At 45.5% G+C, this 10,350-nt stretch overlaps 1 protein-coding gene across 1 annotated transcript; it reads left to right on the top strand.

Annotated features, from left to right (window-relative positions):
• Window positions 1-3,196: 3,196 nt before the first annotated feature.
• Window positions 3,197-7,884, top strand: LOC118169426 (D(1)-like dopamine receptor). The gene has a single exon (XM_035330736.1). The coding sequence runs from the start codon at window positions 6,080-6,082 to the stop codon at window positions 7,832-7,834; it is 1,755 nt and encodes a 584-aa protein (XP_035186627.1). The 5' UTR covers window positions 3,197-6,079; the 3' UTR covers window positions 7,835-7,884.
• Window positions 7,885-10,350: the final 2,466 nt, after the last annotated feature.

Raw genomic sequence — 10,350 nt, 5'->3', positions numbered from 1 at the left:
CTGAAAATACCACGTATCTTCCGTATCTTCTGTCAAAAAACTGTTTACACATTGTGGGGATTTTGACAAAACAAAGTAAGAAAAACTCACATTGCTTTTCTGAGAAATTTAAATTTGCATCTTCTGAAGCAAACCAAGTAGATACATTCCCAACCTAGCATAGAGCTTTTTGTCAGAAGTGGAGCACAAATGATTAATTTCTACAGGAACCTGAATACGATTCGGCAATAGTTCTGCCACACCAGTTACTACGAGCAGGTATAAACAAATTTTTATTCTGTTAAGTGCTGCGTGTGCCCTCTGTTGGAAACTTATGAAAGATTCCTTTTCTTAATTTTAATTTTAAAGCTTGCTTTATAAACACAATGACAGTCAATGAAACATTTGTATCCTAAAGAATATGGAGGTAACATTTTGAAATAATCATCACTTTATTATAGACTGGTTTTCACATTGTTATTATCTTGATTACTTTAATCTAGATTAAACAGTAGTTAGAATAACTTAGGTAGTGATTTCTATAGCAATGTAATGTACTTTGCATTTCTGTTTACAAAGCAAAATCAAAAAGCTCTCTACTCTGCCCTGCCTCCCTGAAAAAGGGCAGTCGCTGTCATACAGCACCCAAGCAGCTGGAAGCATTGCTTTGTTCAGTAAAGTTCTGGCTTTTCTGTGGTGGAACACAAAAATACAGCTCAGACATGAGGGTAAAGACTGCATCAAAACCATCTTTCTGCCTCCTAAATTATGGGCTGTGTTAGGAGCCAACTCAACCCAACACGCCTCCAGGCAGCTTTGCAGGCTGTTTTACCTTCCAGCAGCGCTTCATGCCTGCCAGCAAATCGTGTCACAGATCAGAAGCCACAAGCCCTGTCCCAGGGCTGCCTGGGCATCAAAGCTTCTGGATTTTCGGACCATACCTAAATGTCATACTGGGCCTTTCATCCCTGCTGGTAATCAGCTTAGTTATTAAATGGCAAATATTAGCACCTGCATGAAGGCATTTGCCTTTGAAGGTGCTGAGTGAGAAATATTGGGGTTCAGTCACTGCCAGCCCTCCCAGAACAGTCCAAACCAGCAGGCCGGGGTGATGTGTTACCTGCCAGCTCCCCAGCCTGAGCTGTCCTGTGAATGCAGCAAACTGCAGCTGTGCTGGGCATGGATGAACCAGGGAGCTGGTAAAAGTTGGGCCACTGAGAACAGCAGACTGAAAAAAAAAAAAAAAAAGAAATTCACTTATACCAGTTCTGGAGAGTAATGGAGGGAACAGCATCTTGATAAAAACTTGGTGATAGCACTACCATGTGATATCATTGCAGAAAGTCACTGGAGACAGGGCTGACTTACTGAGGCTGGACAGAACAGTGCTAACACCAAAGTGACCTATGCAAAACATGCAATGCAGGATGCTCAGAAGATGTATTTTGCCTTTAAACTGAGCCTCACCCAGCAGACTAAACCAAATTCTTTTAGCATTAACTGTTTTGGAACACAAACATGATTTTTCTATTTAATAATAAGTATTCATTTGTTTCTTGGCACAACACTGAACTCACTTGTTCAATCACAACAATATTCTAATTTATTCTAAAGTTATGACCTTTTTTAAGGAAAAGGTCTAGAAATATTAAATTTCTTTTTGTATATTTATTGCTAACAGAAAAGATCAAGTAGAAACAATTAAAGTAAGATAGTTCATGTTAAATGCACAGTTATGAAATGTTCCTTTGAAAAACAAGCTCTTTGAATTAGTTGTTTCTTTCATGCTGTTCACATTAAAGCTGCAATTCAAATGATGGTTGATTGGACCTCCTACACTGCTTCTGCCTGCTCATATATTAATTTCTATAGTTTTAAAGAGATTTTTAAATCTACCTATTATTTCAAAAGTTTATCACTTCAATACCTTTTGTACTGTTGTTATTTACAGTATTCAGTAAATACTGTATTACAGTATTAATTACTTACAGTAGTCATCTGCTAATCACATTAATTATATGTGAAACTTCTGTAAAAAGACAAAATGAACAAGAATGCTCAAATAGGTGAACAGTGAAGGAGGCAGAATTCTTACCTCAGTGCTAGCTATTGCTTAAAGAAACAACAGAGACATTCAGACAGAGGTGAACTTCTGAATACCAGGAGGTACTGTTAGCAAAAACATGCAACTTTTGTGTCAGACCTGGATTGTGAAAATAGTGCACCTGTGTTTAAATCGATAGTGCTTATTCTTTTACGCTGAAAATTCTTTAAACATAATCCTTCAAAAAAAGTCTAGTAAAATATTAAGAAGCTTCCCCTTATCTCTCATAGAATTCTGTTGAACTGCTCAGTGGCCCAAAGTGCAAGAGGTGGCATCTTCACTGCTGAGTACCTGCTGCATGGTTTTACAAGCAAATGCTGTGGAAGAGCTGTTTGCCTGTTCTCCCGCTTCTTGGTCCAACACCCTTGTGCAGGAAATCTCCATGGTGAACAGGGACTGCCTTCCAAATTAGATCATATGAGAGCATCATGGCATCACCACAGCCTGGTTTTCATGAGCTATCATGTATGGTGATGCTAGGAGGGCCTTTCCAAAAAGTGAATTTGACATCTCTGGCCTATATAGCCGAGAGAGAAGCCAGGCACTTTTTCCAGAAAAGTATTTCAGTTAGGTGTACATCACTTTTATTATCCTTACTTAACCTTAAAGGTATTCCAAATTGAAGAGCTGATTACTAAGCAGCTCCCAGTGAAATCACTCTAAGAACTGTACTAACTTCAAATGATGTAAAGAGCTACAGTGGACTCTGTATTGGACATCACGATTCAAGTTATTTCTATTAAGCCTGAGCAGACTAAGCATGCTTTTGATACTTAGCTGTTGATTTAGTTATTCTTTCTTTAACTTGTCAGGACAGTTTCTGAAACAATGAGTTATTCAGTAGCTTCCAATTCTACCATACAGCTAATCCATATCTCTGTAACAAAAATATCATTTACTTTCAATGGTAAATGCTGGATTCACTATGCCAATAGACTGGCAGTCTCAGTATATGATCAAGCTCATAAAACTCACATAGCAATGAAAGCAAGAATAAAACATCTAAAGCCAGGGTGATAGGTACACACACGCATATATAAGTACACACCTATGTACAGAATTGGGTATCTTCTTTAGCTACATGGAGCAAAATATATAGGTGGATGGATGCTACGTGACATTTTCTTGCATGACATTTAAAATCACAAGCACAGCTGTAACAGTCACAAGCAGTAGCTGTAAAAGCAACCACAAAACACAGTTCAGTGGGATTCAGACACTGCCAATGTTTTTTAAGAATGCAAGGAAGACAACTTACTTATTCAGAGCATCATTCTGCCAACACCTCAACACACCTTTACAAAGGGTAATCGCGTGCCATTTAACTATACTACTTCATGAAGTCGGTTATGATAGTGCTCCCCCCTCTGGACAAAGTATCTGAACTCAATTCAGCTGACCGCTGTTGGTATTACATTCACTTGACAAAGCAGTAACGACTGGCACTGGAAAACAGACCCGTCACTGACCTGCTCGAGGCCGCTGCTGCCAGCAAGGGCTGTGGTGCCCTCCCAGGGGACACCTCCTGCCTTGGGCTGAGGCATCGCGGCCTGGCGGAGTGCTCAGTTTCCACCTGCTTCAGTCATCCAGCCAGCTGGAGCACCAGGGTCCTACACAGAGGCTTGTGCTCCTAATGCAGTACGCTATCAAAGGCTTCATTTAAAATTCTGAATCAGATCTCCTCTTCATCGTAATGTGTGCTATAAATGTGTGAGCTCTCAGTCTAGGATGAGAAAGTTTCACAAGGGAGAAGTACAAGAAGAAGGGAAAGGGAGGGAGAAGACAACTGGTTTTGGTTTCTTGTAAAGGTTTCCCTGACCAGACTTCCTTCTTTCTGTTCTTGGAGGCAGACAGTTTTTCACTATGGCGACATTTTAAAAATGTACCATATAGAGGGATTATATACATTCATATGCATTGCAATATGTTTTATATTTGTTCTCTGGTAAGTTTATTTTTTCACAGATGGAATGAGCTTGCAAATATTCTGGAGTCACAAGAGGCTGTTTATCCAGTCAGTTAGCATCTTCGATACTGTTTTGCTCAGACCCTTCCTATTCTACCCGAGTAAGCTTAATGCATGAAACATCTATACAGTTTAAAGACAAAGTTTACAGTATTTTCAACACAATGCACACACCGATTTTCACACAGAATAGTGTTTTTCACTGTCTCTTTCCTCCCTCTCCAATAAGCTTGCTCTCCACTCCACTGTGCCCAATATAGGATATGAGTAGGGCAGTGTTTCTATTCCTGTCTTTGCCACTGACTCACTGTACAGTTTCTTAAGCATTTACATCTTGCAGATGCCTCCTGGTATCTAAGAAGATGAAGGTGACTGTCAATGTTTTCTTTAGGATCTGGGCATTCATAACATCTCCCTTTGTGCAGATTCACTTGTGCTTAATAAGCATTTATTCCATGCAGCAGACTTCTACCAGTGAGGATATTATTAGGGGTTCTCACTTCTAACCAGATATTCCTACTTTAATTAAAATCATAGGAAATTAATTTTTTGAGAGCTCTACTTCTCAGTTAGATTTGACGTCAGCCAGCAGCCTCAAAATGTTGAGGTAGGGCACTTGCATAAACACATTTGCACACAAAACAGTCTGATTGCATTCACTTCTCTATTTATGAATGCTAAACTGGACATACACAGAGACGCTGAACACTGTTGTTTTTATAATGCTAGCTACCTGCTGCTACAGATCCTGGTAGCGCTGCTGTCTGCTGCATATACAAAAGCACTGCTCTTTCCTTCTCAGTATCATAATGCCTTAATTCCAGCTACGGTCTCATTTACAGTTCTTTACAATATTCTGGTCTTCAGGATTTTTTGATTTTTACTGATTGTTAAACAAGAGTAAACACAGTGAGTAAAAATAGCAGCTGTGTAGCTAATTCTTGCAAACAAACTTTTAGTCCTTAGTATTGGAATGAAAATCAGAGACCTACTACAGCTTGCAGATGTTGGTAAAATCCACATACGTGGAAACACAGATGGCTCCAAACAAGACAAGGTGTGCAGCCCACTTGTGTCTTCCAGCCCATGCTACTTTGAGAGCCATTGTATATTTAACAAAGTGTATATTTTATCAGAGCTAAAATTTATCTAGATAAATTGTATAAATTATGAGTTTGGCTTATAGACAAACACAGTAACAAACAAAGAAACATATCCAATTTCCAGTGCCACAGCAGAAATAACACAACGGGCTGCATGCACTATGACGACTGTGGTCTCCAAGGCACAAAGTGGCTTGGATCTTAAAAAACGCTACCAAATGTTAGCAATCTGTTATGAACTGACACAATCCAGCTAGCTTATCTTAAATATGCTAATTTTTACAGGATGAGCTGCCAGCTTTACCATTCCAAAATTGTTTTAAAAGGTCCAGCCTTTAATTACCACGAATATCTTCACAATACAATGGAAATCGGATGCTTTCTGGCTTGGAAATTATTCATATTGACACTAGAGGATGAAGCAGTTTTAATTTAGAGGCAAAAGAAAAAAAAAAAAAAAAGAGTAAATCTCAAAAGATTATCATGCTAAGAGTAATTACATGAGTTGATCTTTTCGATTCACACCCCAATCTCTTTTTGTTCTCTTAATAGGATTACCATATTTCAATCTCAATAAATTCTTCCAGAATAAAGGATTACAGCCTATTTCCATTAGGATACCTTCGCTAAAGTAGGCTGTAAATGTAAGCAAGACACGTTTACATGACAGCACGTATATAATTGTAAAAGCGAGCAGAAGGCTGTTGAAAAGGACCCGAAAACGCCTGGGCTGAAATATCCAGGTGCCGGTCCTGGGTGCCTGTGCCCGAGCAGCCAGAACTGAGCAGATCCAAACCAGCGATGTCCGAGGTTCCCGTGCCCGGGTCTCTTTCCGCAGGGTTTCAGCCTAAAACAAAACCAGCAGCAGCAGCAACGAACAGGCAGGACGCTGCGAAGCGGCGGCTTGCACAGCTCCTGTGAGGCGCGATGGCACCGTGGGCACGGGCGGGCACGAAGCCACCGTCCGATGGCGGTGCCCGAGGGCAGGCGGCGGGGCAGCGCGGCTCCTCTCCCCTACACCCTGGCTCCGGCGGCGCTTCGGGGCCGTCCCCCGACTGCCCCCGGCCCCGGCCCCTCGGGCTGGGGGCGGCCGCACGGCGCCGGCAGGCGGAGGCCGAAAGTTGCCGCTCGTCCCGCCCATGGTGGCGGGCGGGAAGCGGCGGTTCCCCCTCAGCGCCAGGCGGCCGCCGTGGGCCCGGCGCCAGCCCTGAGCAGCGCCCCGCTCCCCCGGCGGGGCCGTGCCGTGCCGCGGTGAGTAGCCCGGGCCGGGGGGCGGCCGGCGATGCCCCCCCGGGCGGCGGAGCGCCCCCCATGGCGAGCGCGGCAGCGGCGGGGGGAGACCCGCGGGCGCTGCGGGCCCTGGGTGGGTGCCTGCTGGGCGCCCTGGTGCTGGGCACGCTGGCGGGCAACGCGCTGGTGTGCCTGGCTGTGCTGCGGTTCCGCCACCTCCGCGCCAAGGTCACCAACTGGTTCGTGCTGTCGCTGGCCGTCTCCGACCTGTGCGTGGCCGTCCTGGTGATGCCCTGGAAGGCGGTCACCGAGGTGGCCGGTGGCTCCTGGCTCTTCGGCAGCCGCTTCTGCGACACCTGGGTTGCCTTCGACATCATGTGCTCCACTGCCTCCATCCTCCACCTTTGCATCATCAGCCTGGACCGGTACTGGGCCATTGCCAGCCCCTTTCGCTATGAGCGGCGGATGACGCAGCGCCTCGCCTGTGCCATGATAGCCGCAGCCTGGGCCCTCTCCGTCCTCATCTCCTTCGTCCCTGTGCAGCTACACTGGCACAAAGCCAAGGACGGGAGGCAGCCGGGCTCCAAGCCGCCTGGGACACCACGCTGTGAGGTCAGCCTGAACCGCACTTACGCCATCACCTCCTCTCTCATCAGCTTTTACATCCCCGTGGCCATCATGATCATCACCTACACCAGGATCTACCGGATCGCCCAGGCCCAGATCCGCCGCATCTCTACCCTTGAGCGAGCAGGGGGGCAGTGGCCAGCCCACAGCAAGGAGCCCACCTCCACTCTGCGGAGCTCCCTGCGCAAGGAGACCAAGGTGCTGCAGACCCTTTCTATCATAATGGGAGTCTTTGTTTGCTGCTGGCTGCCCTTCTTCCTGCTCAACTGCCTGCTGCCTTTCTGCCAGCCGGAGAGCGACCACGAAGGGCAGTCAGCCTGTGTTGGCCAAACCACCTTCAACATCTTCGTGTGGTTCGGCTGGGCCAACTCCTCAGTGAACCCAGTCATCTATGCTTTCAATGCAGACTTCAGGCGGGCTTTCAGCAACCTGCTGGGCTGCAGGTGCTTCTGCTGTGGCACGCGTAGGTCCACTGTGGAGAGGGTCAACTTCAGTAATGAGCTGGTTTCCTATCACCACGACACCACCTGCCAGAAGGAAGGAGCCGCCTCATCATCAGTGCCACCCGCTGCTGTCACTGCCTGGGTGCAGCCTGTGCCCCATGCTGTAAGCCTTCAGGGGGAGGACAGCAGTGAGGAACTGCAAGTGGAGAAGCAGCCTGGGACTCCTCAGACAAAGGCTGCCCCTGGCAGCAGCCCCAAGTGTCATCGTGTGCCAGCTATTTTGCGATTGGATTGTGGGGCAGAGCTGTCCCTGGAAACTATTACCCCCTTTACAGGGCTCGGTGGACGCGAGGGACCTTGTCATCCCATTCCAGAGGGATAAGCAGCTGCGTGATTCACCCATGCAGAGCTGTCCCACAGGGGGAATTCACCAGCAAACAAATATCATGCCAGAAGGATGGGAACCTGATGCTCTTACCCCAGAGAGGTGACAGGCATATTGAGTCCATTTCACAAGTGTATAGCAACCACATATTAACCTCTTTCCAGTGCTACCTTCACCCCTTACCCCTTTTAATAGTAGGCAGACATTTCCTGTACATTCATTTGCCCTACTCTTCAATCAAACTTGATATTTATTAATAACTGTGAGATAATTAGATCAAAATATAAACAGCTGATGAGGCTCTATAATATGAATTTACTGAGAAAACTGGGATTTAGCTGGATTTCTAAAAGCAGCTCTCCCCCATGGTTTCACATCATATAGGTCTGAAAGTTGTGTTTGGTTTTATTTCTGTTTACTTCAAAGCTGGATGTCTGTATTTACATATCCGAATCCGTGTTTAGACTCTAATAAAAATTGTTCAATAAAAACATCAACTTATGCTGAGTCCAAAGACTGCTGAAAACCCTGAAAAAAATCAAGGTGCTTTTATGAAGGTCCTCAAACAGTTTCACGTGTCTAACTTTGCTATCAGCACTTACTGATATTGACCTAGGTTCTTCATGTTCAGCGGTTAGATGTGTTACTGCATTAGGCTGAAATTACAGCAGTAACTAAGCAGTGCAGTGTTTGAGAACTAATACTGCAGGTCCAAAGCAATATAAGCTGCCACCAACTGAGATAGCTGCAATCCCTCCTTTCTCCTACTAGTTCAGGCAACCAGTCCTTCCAGAAAGTAAGCTGGTTCATAGAATAGAAAGTGACTAGGTCACCTCTCTGAAGGCATTCACTACTTGTGAACATGAACAAGAGGCAGAACAAATGGGTGGTGAACGGCTTACAGGAATGAAAACACAGGTGGATCTTAATTTCTAAATGTGTAAAAGGGTTCAGCAGATGGTAAGGGAATATGGCAGCACTTCACTGTTCTTCACTTCTCCGTCCATCACCTACCAGCTCTGCTGCTGGCCATTTCATACCATGCTCCAATGATCAGCATTACCCCATTTTTCTGTCATCTATGACAGAGTTGGTTGACCTTGATTCACCTAAGAAAGATGAAGATGCAGCTGTCCAGAAAGGCACCAGGAAAGCTTACACTAGAAGAGCCTTACACTAGAAGAGCTATCTTGGACATTCAGTCCCATAGATAGCACAGCTGGTATCTTCAGAAGGGTGATCCATGCCGAAAAGCCAGACTCCCCATCTAGTGGTCCTGCTCCTGCCCCTGTGAATTTAAGTTTTGTGTAGCTCTTAAGCCCACAGACATGTTCTACACATCCATTTTCCTTGCTACATTTCTTCCTTCTTACACAACCAGAATATTATATTGTAAGGGCATCAGCATCTTTTATCTCCTCCAAACCCACAAAATTATGTCCTGGAGCTGTATGACTTCTCATCTCATTAAAGCCCATCCTGGGGAGGTCCTAGCACACCTGATAAAACACCAAGCTGAAGCACAGCTCCCTCTGTGACTGCTACACTTCTGTCCCTGCTGCAAGAGCTTCAGCTCACTGCATCCTTCACTTAGCTCCCCCTGCCCAGAAACATCTTTATTCTTGCAGGCAGACAATCTTTGGCAGTCAAGGACACACAAATTATTATTCAAAGGAGGTTTTTTTTTCTTGTTCTTGTGGCTATATTTAAAGTTTACTAGCAGGTCAGATTATACCTGAAAATGAATGGATATTGACTTAAAAAAAATCTGGCCTTACAGAAGCTTTTTAAAAGGAAAATTTTAAATTGCTCTTTGTAAGTGATCATAGAATCATAGAATATTCTGAGTTGGAAGGGACCCTTAAGGATCATCAAGTCCAACTCTTGACACCGCACAGGTCTACCCAAAAGTTCAGACCATGTGACTAAGTGCACAGTCCAATCTCTTCTTAAATTCAGACAGGCTCGGTGCAGTGACAACTTCCCTGGGGAGCCTGTTCCAGTGTGCAACCACCCTCTCTGTGAAGAACCCCCTTCTGATGTCAAGCCTAAATTTCCCCTGCCTCAGCTTAACCCCGTTCCCGCGGGTCCTGTCACTGGTGTTAATGGAGAAAAGGTCTCCTGCCTCTCGACACCCCCTTACGAGGAAGTTGTAGACTGTGATGAGGTCTCCTCTCAGCCTCCTCTTCTCCAGGCTGAACAGGCCCAGTGACCTCAGCCGTTCTTCGTACGTCTTCCCCTCCAGGCCTATCACCATCTTCGTAGCCCTCCTCTGGACATTCTCCAACAGTTTCATGTCCTTTTTATACTGTGGTGCCCAGAACTGCACACAGTACTCGAGGTGAGGCCGCACCAGCGCAGAGTAGAGCGGGACAATCACCTCCCTTGACCTACTAGCAATGCCATGCTTGATGCACCCCAGGACACGGTTGGCCCTCCTGGCTGCCAGGGCACACTGCTGGCTCATATTCAACTTGCTGTCTACCACGACCCCCAGATCCCTCTCTTCTAGG

This window comes from Oxyura jamaicensis, chromosome 6 (genome assembly GCF_011077185.1).
Source record: "Oxyura jamaicensis isolate SHBP4307 breed ruddy duck chromosome 6, BPBGC_Ojam_1.0, whole genome shotgun sequence".
NCBI classification, from domain to species: domain Eukaryota; kingdom Metazoa; phylum Chordata; class Aves; order Anseriformes; family Anatidae; genus Oxyura; species Oxyura jamaicensis.
This window is presented reverse-complemented; position numbering and strand designations above follow the sequence as displayed.